The sequence below is a fragment of the Macaca fascicularis genome, chromosome 15 (assembly GCF_037993035.2).
Source record: "Macaca fascicularis isolate 582-1 chromosome 15, T2T-MFA8v1.1".
NCBI classification, from domain to species: domain Eukaryota; kingdom Metazoa; phylum Chordata; class Mammalia; order Primates; family Cercopithecidae; genus Macaca; species Macaca fascicularis.
Window position 1 is genome coordinate 114,451,521 of NC_088389.1, and position 21,379 is coordinate 114,472,899.

A 21,379-nucleotide genomic window follows, 5' to 3' on the forward strand; every position below is an offset into this window, starting at 1 on the left:
CAATGAACAAACAAGAAAAGAAAAAAAAAAAAAAGAGCTTCAGTGGCCAGGTTTGGTGGCTGACACCTATAATCCCTGCACTTTGGGAGGCCGAGGTGGTTGGATCACTAGAGGTCAAAGGAGGGTGGATCACTAGAGGTCAGGAGTTCGAGACCAGCCTGGCCAACATGGTGAAACACCATCTCTACTAAAGATACAAAAAAGTAGCTGGGCATGGTGGCACACACCTATAATCCCAGCTACTTGGGAGGCTGAGGCAGGAGAATTGCTTGAACCCAGGAGGCAGAGATTGCAATGAGCTGAGGACAAGCTACTACACTGCAGCCTGGGCAATGAAAGCAAAACTCAGTCTCAAAAAAGAAAGAAAAAAAAAAGGGCTTGGAGGAAATAAAAGCAGTGCAGAAAGCGAGAAAACATGTCAAAATCAAGAAATTCTCAAAAATTTTAGCTTCCATATACTCTTCTCCCTCAGGAAACTGCTGGAAAGAGCACTCCATCCAAGTAAAGGTGTATATCAAGAAACAGAAAAATGTGGCTGGGCACAGTGGCTCACACCTGTAATCTCAGAACTTTGGGAGGCTGAGGCGGGTGGATCACTTTAGGCCAGAAGTTTGAGACCAGGCTGGCCAATATGGTGAAACCACATCTCTACCAAAAATAAATAAAAAAATTAAAAAAAAAAAACAACAAAAACCGATGTGGTGGCACATGCCTGTAATAACAACTACTTGAGAGGCTGAGACAGGAGAATCACTTCAACCTGAGAGGCAGAGGCTGCAGTGAGCTGAGATTATGCCACTATACTCCAGCCTGGGTGACAGAGTGACAGTCTGTCTCAAAAAAGAAAAAGAAACAGAAAAACGTGGGATCTGGTAAACCGGAACTCCAGCAAAGCAGAAAACAAAGAGAATTCCCTAGATCAAGCTTTTCCAACCCGTGGTGTGTGGCCCAGGATGACTTTGAATGTGGCCCAACACAAATTTGTAAACTTTCTTAAAACATACTTTTTTGTGATTTTTTATTTTATTTTTTAGCTCATCAGCTATTGTTAGTGTATTTTATGTGTGGCCCAAGACAATTCATTTTCTTCCAATGTGGTCCAAGAAAGCCAAAAGATTGGACACCCCTGCCCTAGATGAAGGTGAAGAGAGGTTCCAGGAGGTCAGCTGTGTAGCAGGCCTGGAGAGCACACTAGAGGATGGAAGCCTCTAGAAGGGATGTCTCCAAGAAAAGAAAATGGAAATGATGGATTACCTAATATGTCTGAACCTTTTGAACAAAATTTCACAACTCTGGTGGAAAATACGGAGATGTAATTGTGATAGGTATAGAGAAAACTAAGCAACCAGCAGGTGTGGTGGCTCACATCTGTAATCCCAACATTTTGGGAGCTGAGGCGGGAGGATGGCTTGAGCTCAGGAGTTTTAAGACTAGGCCAGGCAACATTTTGAGACTTTGTCTCTACCTTAAAAAAAAAAAAAAAAAAAAAAAAAAAAAGCCAGGCGTACTGGTACACATCTGTAGTCCCAGCTACTCAGGAGGCTGAGGTGGGAGCCTAGGAGATTGAGGCTGCAATGGGCTATCATTGCGTCACTGCACTCCAGCCTTGGTGAAAGAATGAGATCCAGTCTCAAAAAAAGAGAGAGAAAGAGAGAGAGAGAGATAAAACTAAGCTACTTAAGAAAAAGGGAATAGCCAGACACAGTGGCTCACGCCTGTAATCCCAGCACTTTGGGAGGCCTAGGCGGGCAGATCAGGAGTCAGGAGATCGAGACCATCCTGGCTAGCATGGTGAAACCCCGTCTCTACTAAAAATACAAAAAATTAGCTGGGTGTGGTGGCGGGTGCCTGTAGTCCCAGCTACTCAGGAGGCTGAGGCAGGAGAATGGCGTGAACCCGGGAGGCGGAGCTTGCAGTGAGCCAAGATCACACCACTGCACTCCAGCCTGGGCAACAGAGCCAGACTCCGTCAGAAGAAAGAAGAAAGAAGAAGAAAGAAGAAGAAGGAAGAAGGAAGAAGGAAGAAGGAAGAAGAAGAAGAAGAAGAAGAAGCAGAAGCAGAAGCAGAAGCAGCAGCAGCAGCAGCAGAAGCAGCAGAAGCAGCAGCGGAAGAAGAGGAGAAGAAAAGAAAAGAAGGAGTGGGAGGGGGGAGGAAAGAGAAGGAGGAAGAAGGAGAAAGAAGGAAGGAGGAAGAAGAAGAAAATAATAAACTCCAAGAAAAACAAAATAGTCACAGCCATAAAAAACAACGAAATCATGTCCTTTGCAACAACATGGATGCAGCTGGAGGCCAATTATCCTAAACGAATTAGTGCAGGAACCAGAAAACCAAATACCATGTATTCTCACTTACCCCTAAAAGTTAGATGCCCTTCCTCCATACTCCCACAGTACCCTCTATATTTTTACCAGAGTCATTATATTCCTCTTTACTTTGTGAGCCCTTAAAAGCAGAGACCTGGTCTGTTTTACTCATTGGTATGTCACTACAGTGCCGGGCTCATTGTTTGCATTCAAATGGTTGTTGCATGAACAAATTCAAATGTAACTGCCTGTTTACTTGTCTTTCCTCAACAGGCTGTATGTTCCTTGGCAGATGGATCTGTGGTTTATTAAGCTTTGTTTCTTTTAGCATTTAGCACTCAGCATGAAGACCTAGCGCATAGAAGTTTATTGAATAAATTAACTTTGTCAGCAGTATAATCTTTAAAATACAGTAAATAGCATTGAGGAATATATAGAAAGTATTCTCAAGATACAGAGAGACATGGGTTGCTCAGGATTGTTCCTTTGTTTTTCACTTATAGGAAAAATACATATGAAAGATCTCATACTATAGACTACAAATGCCAAATGACCTACTGTGCTCTTACCACCCTTAGCCTAGAAATAAAATAGAAACAATTCCTAAAGAAATAGTCTTTAAAATAAACAGCTAAAATTTTATCAACAACAACAAAAAAGTAGTTGGGGTTTCTGCTCATTAAATTAGTTTGTATGGTAAGCACCATCTAAGTTTCTTGATTCATGGCATGTGTTCTTAAACCAATTTACTATCCACTAAAAATAAATAGTGATCAATATATAAAAAGCAGTTGTATTTCTTGACACTAGCAATGAACCTTCTGAAAATGAAATTAAGAACACAATTCCACTTACAGTAGCATCAAAAAGAATATTTAGAAATAAATTTAACCAAAGAAGTGTAAGATATGTGCACTGAAAACTAAAAAACATGGTTAAAAGAATGGAAAGACAGCTCAAGTTCATGGATTGGAAGACTGAATATTGCTAAAATGGCAGTACTCCCCAAATTGATCTATAGATTCAATGTAATTCCTATCAAAATTCCATGTCCCTTTTTGTAGAAATCGACAACTGGTCCTCAAATTCATATGGAAACTTAAGGGACCCCAAATAACCAACAAATATTGGAAAAGAAGACAAAGTTCATGGATTCACACTTTGACTTCAGAATTTACTACATAATCAAGATAGTGTGGTTCTTTCATAGGACAGACATATAGACCAGTGGAATAAAATTGAGTGCAGAAATAAACCTGTATGGTCAATTGGTTTTCAACAAATGTATGAAGACAATTTAATGAGGAAAGAATAGTTTTTTTCAACCAATTATATTGACACAACTGGATATCTGCATGCAAAATAATGAAGTTGGACCCCTACCTCATACCATGTACAAAAACTAATTCAAAATTGATCAAAGACCCAAATGTAAGACTTAAAACTGTAAAGTGCTCTTCTTCTTCCATCAAAGCTGGTTGGATGTGATTTCCATGTTCAGATACAATTTATGATACTTGCTCCTTTTGAGCATGCATACATTACAGAAGCATTTTTTGATCAGTATGTTTACATGTAGTTCTTACAGCTTTATGTATATATGAGCTCAGAAACATTATTACCATCTGAAAAAGCACCCCTAATTTTCTATTTCCTTACCCTGATTTACTCTCTCCATAAGTAGTATCACTGGACTATAAGTTCCTTGAGGGATAGGGCTTTTAGTTTTCAACTCTATCAGCAAAAATATAAAGGTTGATAGAAAATATAAAGCAGGGAAATGCCTATAAATTAAAAGCCTGTAGAAATTCCCATCTTTACATTTTAGCATTTACATATAGATGCCATTTTTTAATGTTTTCAGAAAATAAATAACTTTAGCTACCAGCCCACCCTTTGGAAGAGGTACAGATTATTTCCCATGTAAGAACTTAACCCCACAGTGCTGGCCCATGTGTTGAAGGGTGAAGGGCCAACTAAACTCACATAATCAAATGCTTAAACCTAGCTTCCTTTCTCATGGGAGATACTGAATTTTGTAATAAACCTTACTAAGAATACCTCATACCACTTAAGGTAACTCAGGAAAACTGTATGTTAGTATTCTTCTTTTCTGATTTATGTGTTCACAATCAACTAGAATACTTATGATTGTAGGTTCCATTACCCTTAAAGTCTTGACCTTCTCTTTACTTGGCTGCTCAGGTCATAGGTGCTGTGATCTAGAGAAAAAGTATTCCTTACACTGGCAAATACTTGCAAACTAAGGGGAATGAGTTTCCCTCTGAATGTTTATGAAGGACAGGCCACTATGGTAATGTTAAATTTAATTATAATACACTTCTTGTATTTAGGAGCTAAAAGTCTCAGATGCTAAATGAAGACTGATTTGCTTTTTATTTGATCATATACCTATACTTGTGCAAAAAAATTAACTTCTTGTTTTATAGTTTCTTTGGGGGAAAATAGGGTTTAAAATTCATATCAGTTTTAAGAAAAGTTATTTTTCTAGACATAGTTCAACAACTTACAAATGTAACTGTTACTAAAAAAATAATTAATAAATAGCCAAAAACTGGTGGTCAAAGATCCAGTAGAAAACATCCTCTTTCAAACAAAACTCGTAAATCAAAGAAATAGTCATGAAGCATTTCTATGCCTATAAAAATAGATTCAGCAAGTCTTTAAAATATTTTTGCTAGAATTCACATGAATCTTCCCAGAGAATACTCTTATTTATACTGTTGAAACATATATAACTAAAATTGAGAATTTGTTTAGAAGATATATATAACTAAAACTGAGAATTTGTTTAGAAGATGTCTTATGATTTGCATATATATAAAATAAACATCCATGTGTGCCAGTTATCCCATTTTGACATTCAACTGTATAGAAAACCTACTTATAATTTAATCTTAAACATATATGACGCTTCAATTTTCAAAGTGCTTTCATTTGATAAAGCATTTATTTGATAAAGCAAGACTATTTACTATGTAGCAAAAATAGTAATTTCCCTCCTAATTACTGTGTTGCATTTGAAAAATATGATTTTGATTTTAGATGTGGGGTAGTGATTCATAAATAGATTTTTTTTAAAGACTGGTTTAGAAAATATCATTTAATGTACTCTATTAATAAAATTACAGCCTGTGTCATTCTAGTCATGTCTAACAGCTGGTGACACCTGGTGCTAGCCAGGAAAGTATCTGGTGAAACAGATGGGCTTAGCCCCAGGCCTTGAATGGAACAATTCAGATGCTGCCCAACCCTCCCAGGTGATGGAAATTTCAAAAGGAGATTAACTCCTCAGTATTAAAATACCTTGCCCTGTTCTCATTATTCCCATCTAGAAAAAGCATGCTAGAAAGTAACGACAACACTTTGACTTTAATAGTTATAAATTATGAAAATGATCAATTAGTTGAACTCAGATAACTCCTCACTGCTTTTCACTCCTAGAGGATAGGACGGTGAAGTTCAACTACAGCCCACATATGAAAATGAGTAATGTTAATCCAGCCTCTCAAGGCAGGCCAGTAGCTGCTGGCTTGTAATCTTGAATTAAAGTTTTTTATACACAGGTTTTTCGGTAGACAAATTCAGGGATATTTTAGCAGAGGGAAAAAATAAGCAAAATAGTTGAGATATCATTGTTTTGCAAAAATAAATCCCATTTTGCCTACAGCAGTTTTTTGTTTGTTTGTTTTGGCATATCGTTCATGGTTCTTCAAAGGTAAGATCACTTAAGTCCTAACTGCCTTCCTTCAGTGTATGTTGTTAGGTGATTGGAATTTACCACAAACTGCTATTTCTTGTAATTCTCTATTGAATGGCTCCACAATTTATATTCAAATATGATCTAGGATGGCTTCTTTTCATAATATCCTGAGTGAATAGTAAATATAGGAAAAGGAACCAGTATAAAAATATACCAGTATAAAAAATAAAAACCAGTATAAAAAATAGTTGTCTATTTTTAAAGGGCAAAGCCAGTACTAATCAAGAGTATTCTTTAGTGTCTAGAGATAGCCAAAGGTTGAATTTAAGTTTCAGTCCTTATGCCAGAGAAATATATTCTCTCAAAATATTTTTTGAAAATCCTTTGCTTGTCTATGGAATGCTTTCAAATAAACCTCTTTCCCTCCTGTCTCCCTCCCACTCCAGTCATCTGTCTTAGAGCTATTAGAATCCTGGATCATTGTGGGAAATGAAAGGTAAGTACATGCCTATAATTTGTTGTTGGTAAGTGTGGAGTGGGGTCCAAGGAATGGTTCGTTTAAAAATAAGACACTTCAGACCACATAACTTTTTTTTTTTTTTTTGAGACGGAGTCTGCCTCTGTTGCCTAGTCTGGAGTGCAATGGTGTGATCTTGGCTCACTGCAATGTCTGCCTCATGGGTACAAGCAATTCTCCTGCCTCAGCCTCCCGAGTAGCTGGGACTACAGGTGTGTGCCACCACACTTGGTTAATTTTGTATTTTTAGTAGAGATGGGGTTTCACCATGGCCAGGCTGGTCTTGAACTCCTGACTTCATGATCTGCCTGCCTCGGCCTCCCAAAGTGCTGGGATTACAGGTGTGAGCCATTGTGCCCAGCCAATCACATAACTTCTAACAACATTTACCATATTGGACTTGAAAAATTGTACCTTGCTTTGTATATGTACTGTAGTAAGCTTGAAAACACAATAATACAGTATACAAATAAGGTTTAAAAATACTTCCTTTTGGTCTACTTTAATTATATAATTATTAATAATTTCAAATTTCCAAGAATCATTAAGTATACATTTTAAAAATATATTGAATTTTATCTTTTCTTTTGTGAATGATTTTGTTCCTTAGGCATATAGGGATCTTGCTCTTTATAACAGACTGTAAGATTGTTGTGTTTTTCTTTTTTTTTTTTTGAGACGGAGTCTAGCTCTGTTGCCCAGGCTGGAGTGCAGTGGCACGATTTCAGCTCACTGCAAGCTCCGCCTCCCAGGTTCACGTCCTTCTCTTGCCTCAGCCTTCCGAGTAACTGGGACTACAGGTGCCCGCCACCATGCCCAGCTAATTTTTTGTGTTTTGAGTAAAGACAGGGTTTCACCGTGTTAGCTAGGATGGTCTCGATCTCCTGACCTCATGATCCACCCACCTTGGCCTCCCAAAGTGCTGGGATTACACGCGTGAGCCACAGGGCTGGGCCCTGTATTTTTCTCTTAAAGTACTGTAGATAACTGAATAGAGTTGTGTGTTATAATTAACCAGTAGAACATAATATGTAAGTCTAATTCAATATATTTGGTTTCAATCAAATTACAGTTAGCATTTCAAATAGTGCCAATTCTGTTGACTTACTGTAGAAATTCCTGAAGGAAACATAAAAACAGACAAATGAGAACTATGCAAAATATCAAAAGCTATCATTGTAACATCAACTTTTTCTGAGATTTCTTTTCATAATTTCTTTTGTTCTGATTACCTCCATGTTGAAGTCATGTTGGGGTAGACATGAAAGCCATTATAAAAATCAAACACTATTCCAGTATTTGATGCTTTATCTTTGTATGCTGTACAGTCCAAGGAATGGAAGGAATCGCAGCAGTCAACCTTGGTGTAGGCAATAAGGGATGCATTATTTACAGATAATTTAAAAACAAAAAAACCTATGAAAAGTGAGCCTGCTTTTATCAGCAGCGATGACAGTGATAAAATACTTCTCCTTATTGGGCAGAGGCTCCCCAGTACCCTACCCTTGGTGTACGTCTGCCAACATAAGCTCAAAAGTACTATATGCCCAATGCTTTTGAGATGCTTATTGCAGATGGATCTCATTCTCGCCTTTATTTTCAATTTTTGAAAATATAAATGTAGAAGAATATATTATCAGTGTTAAGGCAGCCTACAATCTGTTATAACTTTAAATGTAAAATATACATAATGAATTTTTTTAAAAAAATTCCAATGAAGTTGAGAGAGGAATTGTGGACATAAGTAACTTTCTACCTGAACTTTTAAATACTGATACCCCACTGTTTGAAAGTCACGACTAGGTGCCTAAGGAAATAAGTGAAAAATCAAAATATGTCATACTTGCATTTAATGTATGAGAATTTGTTTTGACCACAGAACCCAACTCCCACTGAGGATTTTACTCCCTGATAGTCATTCTAAAACTAAGACTTTTATTTTTTTCTATATAAGGAATTTAGTCTCAAATAAGCATTCCTCACTTTATTGGCCTAGACTGAACAAGGCAATGGCTAGTGGCAATCTAGTCCACAATTAATGAAGATCATATTTTTGCTGGCTCCTTGGACCCTGAGTTCATGAAGATATGAAGCACTGAGGCAACAATAAAAAAATACATTAACAAAAATAAAGCACACATTAAAGCACAAAAGCACCTTCATCAATGTTCTCACCACCTGTGGTTCCCACCTTACAGAATTTTCCATCTGTTAGCTATAACACTCTAGAGTTAGGAAAGTAACTAGTACTTTACAAATATTTTTCCTTTCAAATGCTTTATTACTGTTAGAGAAAAAAAGAACGTAATAAAAAAAAGAAAACCACAAACATTTTATATACATGCAAAAAGGCAATAAAGTGACAAAATGTTTAGACAAAGCATGTGAAAAAGAGTAAAATCATTATTAGTAAATGTAAAACAATAATTTTACTTGCCTTGTGTAGGTGTCTGATTTTTTCTTTCCTTTGTGAGAACGCTGACTAAACTAGAATGACCAGAGGTTCATTTCCAGAATATATTATTCATGACATTATTTATATGTGTGTTTGCATATGTGGCATGAAATCTGTCATACTATATAAAGGATGTATGTTTCACCAAAAGGCAGGAAAAACCCATACCTTTGTTATTTAGAAATCAACTCACAGTTGCATAATCAAACCTAATCATTGTTGTTTTCATATAAATTTTGCTTTATTAGTGAGTTGGCTTTGAGGAAATGTGTATTTCCACGGTAAAACAAGTATGTGTTAATTTCTTGAGCAAGTAGGATTCCAGTATCAGAATACATTCTTAAATACATTATTTCTAAATAAGGCATAGCACATTACTTAATCTTACAAGGAACTTATAATTAGGATCTTCATTAATAAATACATATTTATAAATATTGCTATGCTTGTTAAAGGCACTGACCGTTGACCATTATATATTATTTCTATATGTATATATACAAAGTGTATCTATATATAACTATGTATCATTATATGATATGAAATATATAACGAAATAATGTATAATGTATACCCTATATATACAAGTATATATATACTATATATATACACACAAGTGTTTATATACAAGTGTGTATATATATAGACAATGGTAAAAGGTCAGTGCCTTCAACAAAGCACTGCAATAATATATTTAAATAAATATGTATTTATTAATGAAGGTCCTAATGATAAATTCCTTGTAAGATTAAGTAATGTGCTATGCCTTAATTAGAAATAATTAATTTACATATACTTGTTTTACCTGTGGAAATACACATTTCCTTATATACTTGTATATATACAAGTGTGTATATACATATATAAAATATATATATATAAAAAAATGGCAAAAGGTCAGTGCATTTATACATATTTATAATGTGTATGTTTTACTTTTGGTTTATATGACTTATATTTATATATATGAATATACATAAATTTATAAAAATGGAAGACTAGCTGGAAACCAGAATCTGACTTCAATCTGGTAAAAATAAAATTTCCCAGTTAGTTTGTAAATTAGTTTTTTGAAATTTAGAAAATAGTATCTCATTGGACCAATATTAAAAATTGTTTCATTCCCAGGTAAGTCCACAGAAATCTATTTAATTTAAATAAATTTTAGTACCATGCTTAAAAGAGAAACTATTTTCCTTTTTATAAGCTGGTTTTGTTTTGATTTGTTTCCTAAAGGAACTGGTTTTTAGCAAGGAGACCGAGAAACTCTACTCCCTAGGGGCTAGCAATGAGAGAAAGGAAGCCTTAAGTCTTTGAGCACAGGGTGACAGTTTGGGTCCTATGTGAGGTGATCAAGTCCATAGCAACAGAGGGAAGGACAAAAGGAAAAGGTCTGTAGCAGCACTACATCAGAAAAAATGGATTCAGCAAGGAAGTGGGTGACTCTGAGTAAGCATCCATGTCAGAATGGTTTTGCTACAGCCCCCACCCAAACATTAATTTAAGTTTAAGAAACTCAACCTTGGTTGACAAGTGAAAGTTTGGAAAAGTAACAAAGAACAACTTAAGTAACAAAATAATTTCTCAGGTCATTACAATGGATGTTTCCTATAACTGAAAAATATGATTAAAAAGTACAAGCTACATTTGGTGGGTAAACTGTTTAGTTCTTAATTCCAAACTAAATTGTACATTATATAGTAAAATTTTGGCCAGAAAAACTAGGAGATTTTAGTAAAAATTTCATTGACATATTTACAGCCCCAATGTAGTTTGGCCAGTTTGCAAAGCCTGACTAAGGAGGTTGTAGAGAAAAATATCAGACTTAAGCCCATCAGATCATTAAAGATGCTTTGGCGAGACTTCAGGCTTTACAGACATACTCCGTATGACCGGAGATGTCGTAACCAGTGTTCTTTCTCTTGAAATGTTACAATGCTTTAGTTTTATTCTATCATTTCCCTATTCCATGGAACAGCATCCACTTCTCCCAATTTTAGTAGCACAGTGAGAGATATATTGAGTGTATAGATCAGGAAAGGCATGAAAACTTATATTGCATAATATTAGTAAACAAACAATATAACATTATAAATTTTTAAAAATCAAAAAAAATTCCAGAAACAGAATAGTGAGCATGTTTAAAAAGTCAAGACTGACCATTTCTGTGAGCTCTGAGGACTGTAAATGAACCTCAATCTATAAAGCTGCGAGGTTGTCTTAGCCCACATATGCAGCAGGTGACTCCCTCTGACAAAAGCAATATTTAGCTGGATCTTTTAAAAATAACAATATACTTGTATTTGAGAATAACAATAATATAGTTATATTGTAAAATACTTTTATAATATAATGTACATTTATATTATATAATAATACATACTTGATAGATATTTTAGTCTATTATTAGTTTTATTCTTCAAATATGCCTGGAAAAACATTTAAGTGTATTTACAAATGTAAATATTTAAATGTTACCAAGTATTGGAAAACATGTTTACTATGGAAATATAAATTAAACTTCCCAAGTATTCTATAGAAGATGTACACATCTATAGTATATAAAAGAATTAGAGATTCCTTCCTCCCCTTCTTCCTTTATTCTGAGGAAAGAGGTGAAATTGAGCTTTAGTTTTTAACAGGTTAGAAAAAGGAATCTTTTTACATATCTACTGAAAGTTCTATTATTAAATATCTAAGTTTTTAAGTCAGTTGGTTTCCTAGATACTTCGATGGAATCAGCAGCCATTGATCCAACCCCAACTCCAAGACTGGAACGTCGCAATGATAGTTCTAAGGCGGAAATTTGACGTAATTCTTTTCGACACAGTTTTACCGGTGTAATACCATGAAGTTGTCCCACATTTCCCGCAACCAGAATTTGGGATGATAGTCGACTGTGAGATTTTGTAAACTGATTATCACCTATTTCTGTTTTATCCTCATTACTTAACATATGCCCACTGGGGGGTGCTAAAGAACTATGAATTGGAGGTAATTCTGGGATATCTTCCCAGAGCTTCTGAGGATTTGGCTGTGTTCTTAAGCTGCTTGCTGAACTGTCCATTTCTCTTTCTCTTCCACTTAATTTCATACTTTCAGGTCTGGATGCCCATTTTAATTCTTCTGAAAGCATGCCTCCTTCTTCTGGCTTCAGGACTCCATCTCCAGCCTCATGATCTAAAAATAATCCCCAAACCAAAAAATTAGATATTATTTCCTCAAAATTAGGTGTTTTAATCAAAACATCTTAACATAAATACATTATTATCACCCAATATGCATAATGTTTTTCAACTTTTTTGTTAAATGACTTATTTTAGATGAACAGATGTGTGAATATATTTTTATTTCACTTATAGGCATCTTGCATGTGAATAACTCACAACTTTAATTCATGGAACAAAGTTGAGAAATAGTCTTTCGGGGGTTTGGTACTCCCTGGAAACATAAGAGTGCTTTGGGCGCCTCTTGTGCCTTTCCATGCTTGCCTTCTCTGCTGGTCTTGCTACTAGTGAATTCTAAATCATGGCCAAGTGATGCCAGCACTGGATAATATTGGCTCTGCCCCGTATCTCAAGGGAAAACTCTGGGACTTGGCATTATATGTGTGGAAATCTGGTCTTGGTTGGCACTCCCAGCATGATAGCAGCGTTCTGCTGTCTGAATGTACTATGGGGTGTGCGCCACAATTTCTGTCATCAAAATGGAAATGAGAGAATACGCCCTAGGTGGGGACACCCCACTGGAATTAGAGTGAAGAGATCAAAGCTAGAGGTTCTTAAAGAATATCTGCTATCAAAGACAAAAACTTGCTTAAGGGAAATGCATTATAGGTACTAGACCTAATATGATGAAAAATGCCAACTTTAACATATTGATGCATGCTTAGTATACTTTTCATCCTGCGAAGACGTTTTTCTTTTCTTTTTTTTTTTTTTTTTTTGAGATGGAGTCTCGCTCTGTTGCCCAGGCTGGAGTGCAGTGGCACGATCTCAGCTCACTGCAAGCTCCGCCTCCCGGGTTCACACCATTCTCCTGCCTCAGCCTCCTGAGTAGCCAGGACTACAGGCGCCCACCACCACGCCCGGCTAATTTTTTGTATTTTTAGTAGAGATGGGGTTTCACCGTGTTAGGCAGGATGGTCTCGATCTCCTGACCTCAGGTGATCTGCCCACCTTGGCCTCCCAAAGTGCTGGGATTAAGGCATGAGCCACCGTGCCTGGCCCAGTCCTGCAAAGACAAAGTTTTAAAACACAGGTTGCACATTGGCAGCTCCCAAGACAAATCTGGCCCAGAGACATGTTTTGCTCGGCCTATAATGTTAGTAATACTTGACCCAAAATTTAAAAATTGAAAAGTTTCTTACAAAAATAGAGATTCACAGCTTTTCTAGAAAAACTGTAAGAGTTAACAGTTTCTAAATTGCAACAGCAGCTGGAACACAGTTGCCACTGACCATTTAGATGACTGCTGCAGTCCCCACTGCTCACTCTGGCTTCCCTGGCTCAGGTAAGCATTCTAGTTTGTAACCCCTGGTTTAAAACATAACTGACTCTCTAGTTCTTAAAATTACCTCAAAATCAAATAACCTAAAATAGCAAATGATCTAGATCCTCGTACATGGAACTCATACAAAGTTGACCACAGACAGTGGCTCCCAGACTTTGCTGTACTTCAGAGTCACTGGGAAGCTTTTAAAAATGTTGCACCCTAGCTGGATGCAGTGGTTCATACCTGTAGCCCCAGCTACTCGAGAGGCTGAGGTGGGAGGATTGCTCAAGCCCAGGAGTTTGAGGCTGCAGTGAGCCATGATTGTACCACTACACTCCAGCCTGGGCAACAGAGCAAGACCCCAACTCTTAAAAAAAAAAAAAAAAATTCGTGCTCCCCAGATGACAGTATCTGGGGGAAGGAGTAAGACATCTTATTTTCAAAAGATGATAAGAGGCTCATTGCTGAGGCTCACTCCAAAGCCCAGTTGGATTCTTCACAAGAAAGTTTCCCTTTTCCAGAATTTTATAATTGAGGGAACCAACTAGGGAAAGATTAATTTGCCCAAGGTCAGATGACTAGTGAAAGAAGTAAGGATTCCACCCCAGATCTTTTGACTCTATTATCCTTACACATAGTTTTATAGTGATTTAAATTGATACGAGGATAGGTTTAAATATAAGTAGAGAGAATGCAGGTTCATATAAAACTGATTTTATCCTGTTAGAAAACGTATACACTGTAACATAGGATGACCATCAAGTGACCCAAGATATTTTAGTCAAAAGATGAATTTTTCTGCAATATGAAAATGCCAAAAATATTCAAAGAAAATATAAGTCTTGTAGACAGTCTTCTATCAAAACCCACTGAACCGCCAGGCACGGCGGCTCACGCCTGTAATCCCAGCACTTTGGGAGGCCGAGGTTGGTAGATCACCTGAGGTCAGGGATTCGAGACCAGCCTGGCCGAAATGGTCTCTACTAAAAATACAAAAAATTAGCCGGGCCTGGTGGTGGCACCTGCAATCCCAGTTACTCGGGGGGCTGAGGCAGGAGAATCGCTTGAACCCAGGAGGTGGAGGTTGCAGTGAGCTGAGATAGCGCCACTGTACTCCAGCCTGGGTAACAAGAATGAAACTCCATCTCACAAACAAAAAATAAACAAACAAAAAAACACTGCACCAAATACCAAGATAGTTATTTATTAACTAGGATACTGATTATTAAGCATGTAAAACATTTTCTGGAACTCAGTTTGATATAAATTGCTACATTTTATAATTCAAACAAACCTTGTTTCATGTCATTATATTAGAGTAGCATTATGAGATAGGATATAGTGTAAACTATATCCCCAATATAGTTGCAACTGTATATTTTAAAGCATGGGGAAAATATGAAAAGAATTATGCTCAAATGTGGGTAGGATTATAACTGATTTGTTTTCTTCATTTTCAGATTTTTCTTTTTTTTTAATTTTAATTTTTTAATTTTTTTGAGACGGAGTCTGGCTCTGTCGCCCAGGCTGGAGTGCGGTGGCCGGATCTCAGCTCACTGCAAGCTCCGCCTCCCGGGTTTACGCCATTCTCCTGCCTCAGCCTCCCGAGTAGCTGGGACTACAGGCGCCGCCACCTCGCCCGGCTAGTTTTTTGTATTTTTTAGTAGAGACGGGGTTTCACCGTGTTAGCCAGGATGGTCTCGATCTCCTGACCTCGTGATCCGCCCGCCTCGGCCTCCCAAAGTGCTGGGATTACAGGCTTGAGCCACCGCGCCCGGCCCAGATTTTTCTATAATGACTATACATTACTTTTTATAGCCAAAAATAGAAGTATTTTAAATGTTTCTAAGTAGAATAGCAAATTAGCTGAAATAGTATCTCCAACATTATTATCAAGACTAGACTCCTTGGGTTAGTTGGTCAGAACAGTGTTATTCTCATTGTACACTTCTCCAAAATTAACTGTGTTTTAGATTTGTGTGTTTGGTTAAAGAGCAGGATGAAGATCCTGATTTCTTAAACCTGTATATCACATTGTCATTTTAAAGAAATGTCTAGTAGACTCAGTGGCATAAACATGGGCCATTTACAAACTAGATGTCTAATATCAGATACCTCAAATTTGACAGTAGACTTTTTTTAAAAGCTAAAGTGGTCTTATGTTGATTATTCTGTTTCTTACTTGATACCTGTTTACTTTTTAATTTTTGGCAAGTAATGTTTCAAGTTAAAGTGTTAGCTATATATAGCCAGCAGTATTTCAAGTAAATGAGTTTATCGGTAAGTACCTCTGTATTACTATACTGAGAATCAGAAAGTGTCATCTCTTTGGCAGGATTTGTATGTTTGTATCACATCTTTATCCTAAGGCAACTTTTATCCTGGAATACTGAACCAGCAGTAAGAAGATGAGGGACAACATTGACTATGTTATAGTTATTGTTCTGTCCATACGTCACTTGCCTTCTCTAAGCGTCAATGGCCTCATCTGAAAATGCAGTTAGCAGACCTCAGCCTATCCTGAGTTTGGGGGCTAAAGGGAATTATTTTTGAAAATGTCTATACATGATAAATGTCACAAATATAAGTTAGCATTTTTTTGAGACAGACTTTCGCTCTTGTTGCCCAGGTTGGAGTGCAATGGCATGATCTCGGCTCACTGCAACCTCAGCCTCCCAGGTTCAAGTGATTCTCCTGCCTCAGCCTCGTAAGTAGCTGAGCATACACCACAAGCATACACCACCACACCCAGCTAATTCTGTATGTTTTAATAGAGACGGGGTTTCACCATGTTGGTCAGGTTGGTCTTGAACTCCTGACCTCCAGTGATCCGCCCGCCTTGGCCTCCCAAAGTGCTGGGATTACAGGCGTGAGCCACTGCACCTGACCAATTCTACTTCTATTACATATTCAGCATGTATCACTTCATTGCTCATCCATATTATTTTTCACTGGTCTTCTTACATCTTGTGTGCCCATCTTTAAGTAGTTTTCTTTCCAGGTAAAAAATCAGTGTGTGCCTAAAAGATTTTAAAGTCAACTTTTCATAAACCATACTTAAATTACTGAAGTTATTACAATTAAGTTATTAGAATTATTAGCTAATTCTTTTATACAATGTAGACTTTATTATTTTAGAAATATTCATTCCTATATATTCAGCTATCTTAAAGAGGGTATATTTTAATCATAGCAATATATTACCTTCATAGTATTTTTTACTTTTGCAAAGTATAATATTTTGTCATATGTTATCATTTCATTTAGGAATGCGCTAAATCTACGTATCTACATATAATTATACAAGGAAACATCTTTGTCTTAAAAATAGGTTCTATTATATTTTTTAATTTCCAGGGATCATGATATATAAAAAGACCTGATTTATCTTAAAAATACATACTTTTACTCTTATCTACCTTACACCGTTTTAAATGATAATCAGAAGGCTTAATTTACTATAAAATTGAAATACAACAGCTATGTTAGATTATAGAGTTAATTTAGGGATTAAATGAGTTAAGGTCAACAAGCCCCTGGCACATGGCAGACAATCAATAATTGATCATTTCCTTTGCATCTATAAATTTGTTCATTCATCTACTTCTCATGTGGTTCTATCTTAGACAACGATTTTTGTTTACAGAGACAAACAGAAGTACCAATCCTAAGTAACCCAATCAATTGGTAAAGGCTACACTACAAAGCTGGCATGACTTCACCAAATGCTAGAGAAACAGAGTGACAACACTAAAAGTCTTACACTCTGATGGTGCTAGTTGCCGCCGGATTGCTTCCCCTACCAGTTCCTTAAGTTTCTTCTTAAGATCCCGGCTGGTTTTCTTATAGAAATAAAGATCTTTTTCCAACTGCTGGATTTTATCTTCATATGTTTTGAAAGTTTCCATAATGCCTTCTTCATCTTGTTCTATACAACAAAAATTTGCATTTAAAATCAGTTTTAAATAAATGATGCAAAATTATGTTTTTGTTTGTTTGTTTGAGACAGAGTTTCACACTGTTGCCCAAGCTGGAGTGCAGTGGCGCGAGCTGCTCGGCTCACTGCCAGTTCCGCCTCCTGGGTTCACACCATTCTCCTACCTCAGCCTCCCGAGTAGCTGGGACTACAGGTGCCTGGCACCACACCCAGCTAATTTTTTTGTATTTTTAGTAGAGACGGGGTTTCATCGTGTTAGCCAGGATCGTCTCGATCTCCTGACCTCGTGATCCACCTGCCTCGGCTTCCCAAAGTGCTGGGATTACAGACATGAGCCACCATGCCCAGCTGCAAAATTATGTTTTTAACACAGCCCCTGGACTATATAAGCATGTTACACATATCTGTTACCTGAATGGGTTTGTTTTCAGCCACAATTTGGATGTCAGGTATTGATGCCAAGTATTGACTGTGTCTGTGAGGGTGTTGCCAAAGGAGGTTAACATTTGAGTCAGTGGGCTGGGGAAGACACACCCACCCTTAATCTGGTGGGAACCATCTAATCAGCTGCCAGTGAATATAAAGCAGGCAGAAAAACATAAAAAGGCGAGGCTGACCTAGCCTCCCAGCCTACATCTTTCTCCATGCTGGATGCTTCCTGTCCTTGAACATCAGACTCCAGGCTCTTCAGTTTCGAGACTCAGACTGGCTCTTCTTGCTCCTCAAGCTTGCAGACAGCCTACCATGGGACCTTGTGATTGTGTAAGTTAATAATAAACTCCCCTTTATATATATATGTAGACAGATATATTTATATATAGATATATTTATATAGATATCTATATATATTTATATAGTTATCTATATATATATTTTTATATATATATGTCTTCTATTAGTTCTGTCCCTTGTCCCTCTAGAGAACCCTGACTAATATAGGTTTTGGTACCAGGAGTGGTTCTAGAGGAACAGAATATTAAGGATGGAGTTCTTTTGTTGGTTTTGGGGTTTCTGGAGTTGGCTGCTTAATCTGATTAGACCCAAAAATGCTAAGGACTCTACTTCTAATAGTGTGGAGAACACTGATAGTCCTTGGCATGAACTGTTTAGGGAATTATGCAAAATAAATGCATTTGACACTCCTGATTCACTGCTCATGAGAGGCAAGGAGTTTAGTGACTCTATACGTAATAAATTTGACCATATGTGGAGAACCACGGAACATAATGAAGCTGGTTGGTTGCTCCTAAGTTCAGTGGACAAAGTGATGAAAGAAAATGATGAACTCTTCTACCTCAGTAAAATTTCTAGGGGTCCAGTGGTGTGGGGCCTGTCGAGATATTCCTTCTAAGGTGAAGGATAAGTTTCTGCATTTGGCCCTTCTACAACCAAGAAAAGAGGCACAACGCCTAGTGGGCCTATTTGGATTTTGAAGGCAGCACATTCCTCATTTGGGTGTGTTACTCTGGCCCATTTATCGAGTGACCTGAAAGGCTGCCAGTTTTGAATGGTGTGCAGAAGAGGAGAAGGCTCTGCAGTAGGTCCAGGCTGCTGTGCAAGCTCCCTGCCCCTTGGGCCATATGACCCAGCAGATCCAATGGTGCTTGAGGTGTCAGTGGCACACAGGGATGCTGTTTGGAGCCTCTGGCTGGTCCCCAAAGGTGAATCACAGCAGAGGCTTCTAGGATTTTGGAGCAAGGCCCTGCCATCTTCTGTAGATAACTACTCTTCTTTTGAGAGACAGCTCTTGGCCTGTTACTGGGCTTTGGTGGAAACTGAATGTTTGACTATGGGTCATCAAGTCACCATGTGACCTGAACTGCCCATCATGAACAGGGTGCTTTCTGACCCATCTAGCTATAAAGTGGGTCGTGCACAGCAGCATTCCATCATCAAATAGAAATGCTATATATGTGATCAGGCTCAAGCAGGTCCTGAAGGCATAAGTTACATGAGGAAGTGGCACAAATGCCCATGGTCTCCACTCACCACCCTGCCTTCTCTCCCCAGCCTGCACCAATGGCCTCATGGGCAGTTTCCTATGACCAGTTGACAGAGGAAGAGAAGACTAGGGTCTGGTTCACAGATGGTTCTGCACGATATGCAGGCACCACCTGAAAGTGGACAGCTGTGGCACTACAGCCCCTTTCTAGGATATACCTGAAGGACACCAGTGAAGGGAGATCTTCCCAGTGGGCAGAAATTCGAGCAGTGCACCTGGTTGTCCACTTTGCATGGAAGAAGAAATGACCAGATATGCGGTTATATACTGATTCATGGGCTGTAGCCAGTGGTTTCGCTGGATGGTCAGAGACTTGGAAGAAGCATGATTGGAAAACTGGTGACAAAGAATTTTGGGGAAGAGAGATGTGGATGGACCTCTCTGAGTAGTCAAAAACTGTGAAGATATTTGTATCCCATGTGAGTGTTCACCAACAGATGACCTCAGCAGACGAGGATTTTAATAATCAAGCGGATACGATAACCCGTTTTGTGGACACCACTCAGCCTCTTTCCTCAGCCACCCCTTTCACTGCCCAATGGGCCCACGAACAAAGTGGCCATGGTGGCAGGGATGTGGGCTCAGCAACATGGATTTCCACTTACCAAGGCTGACCTGACTACAGCCACTGCTGAGTGCCCAATTTGCCAGCAGCAGAGACCATCACTGAGCCCTCAATATGGCACCATTCCTCAGGGTGATCAGCCAGCTACCTGGTGGCAGGTTGATTATATTGGACCTCTTCTGTCATGGAAAGGGCAGAGGTTTGTCCTCACTGGAATAGACACTTAACTCCGGATGTGGGTTTGCCTATCCTGCATGCAGTACTTCTGCCAAGATTACCATCCGTGGACTCACAGAATGCCTTATCCACTGTCATGGTATTCCACACAGCATTGCCTCTGACGAAGTCACTCACTTCATGGCTAAAGAAGTGCGGCAGTGGGCTCATGCTCATGGGATTCACTGGTCATTCACAGGATGAAGGTCCCTATCACCCTGAAGCAGCTAGATTGATAGAACAGTGGAATGGCCTTTTGAAGTCACAATTACAACGCCAACTAGATGATAATACTTTGCAGGGCTGGGACAAAGTTCTCCAGAAGGCCATATATGCTCTGCATCAGCATCCAATACATGATACTGTTTCTCCCATAGCCAGGATTCACGGGTCCAGGGACCAAGGGGTGGAAGTGGAAGTGGCACCACCCACCATCACCCCTAGTGATCCAGTAGCAACATTTTTGCTTTCTGTTCCCGCAGCATTACGTTCTGCTGGCCTAGAGGTCTTTGTTCCAGAGGAAGGAACACAGCCACCAGGAGACACACAATTAAAAGTTAAGATTGCCACCTGGACACTTTGGGCTCCACCTACCTTTAAGTCAACAGGCTAAGAAGGGAGTTACAGTGTTGGCTGGGTGACCTGGACTATCAAGATGAAATCAGTCTACTCCTCCATAACAGAAGTAAGGAAGAGTATGCACGAAATACAGGAGATCCATTAGGGCGTCGCTTAATATTACCATGCTTTGTGATTAAGGTCAATGGGAAACTACAACAGCCCAATCCAGTCAGGACTACAAATGGTCCAGACCCTTCAGGAATGAAGGTTTGAAAGGTCACTCCACTAGGAAAAAAGCCCACAACCTGCTGAGGTGTTTGCTGAAGGCAAAGGGAATACAGAATGGGTAGCAGAAGAAGGTAGTCATCAATACCAGCTATGACCACGTGACCAGCTGCAGAAACGAGGACTGTAACTGTCATATTTCCTCCTTATTTTGTTAAAAACATGTTTGTGCATGTATACACTCGTACAAAGAAAATATCTTCATTTTATTTCCTTTTCCTTTATCACGTGACACAAGATTTATTGACTTCACATCAGCATTTAAGTATTGTTAACTTTCTGTATTAGCGTTTGGGTTGGGGATTGGTGCATTTCCGGT

General features: G+C 38.3%; 1 protein-coding gene across 7 annotated transcripts in view; it reads right to left on the reverse strand.

Moving 5' to 3' along the window:
• Positions 1-8,805: 8,805 nt before the first annotated feature.
• Positions 8,806-21,379, reverse strand: part of KIF27 (kinesin family member 27) — an 87,174-nt gene continuing 74,600 nt past the window's right edge. For 5 of the 7 annotated variants that reach the window (XM_065530747.2, XM_065530744.2, XM_074017724.1 and 2 more), the window contains 2 exons: positions 17,258-17,422; positions 11,394-12,180 (listed from right to left, as the gene is read on the reverse strand). In XM_065530747.2, the coding sequence (XP_065386819.1) occupies positions 11,696-12,180; positions 17,258-17,422 (650 nt within the window). In that variant the 3' untranslated portion in view covers positions 11,394-11,695. Of the gene's footprint in view, positions 12,181-17,257; positions 17,423-21,379 lie in introns of all 7 variants that reach the window. The other 2 variants (XM_005582030.4, XM_065530746.1) reach the window with 2 other exon arrangements.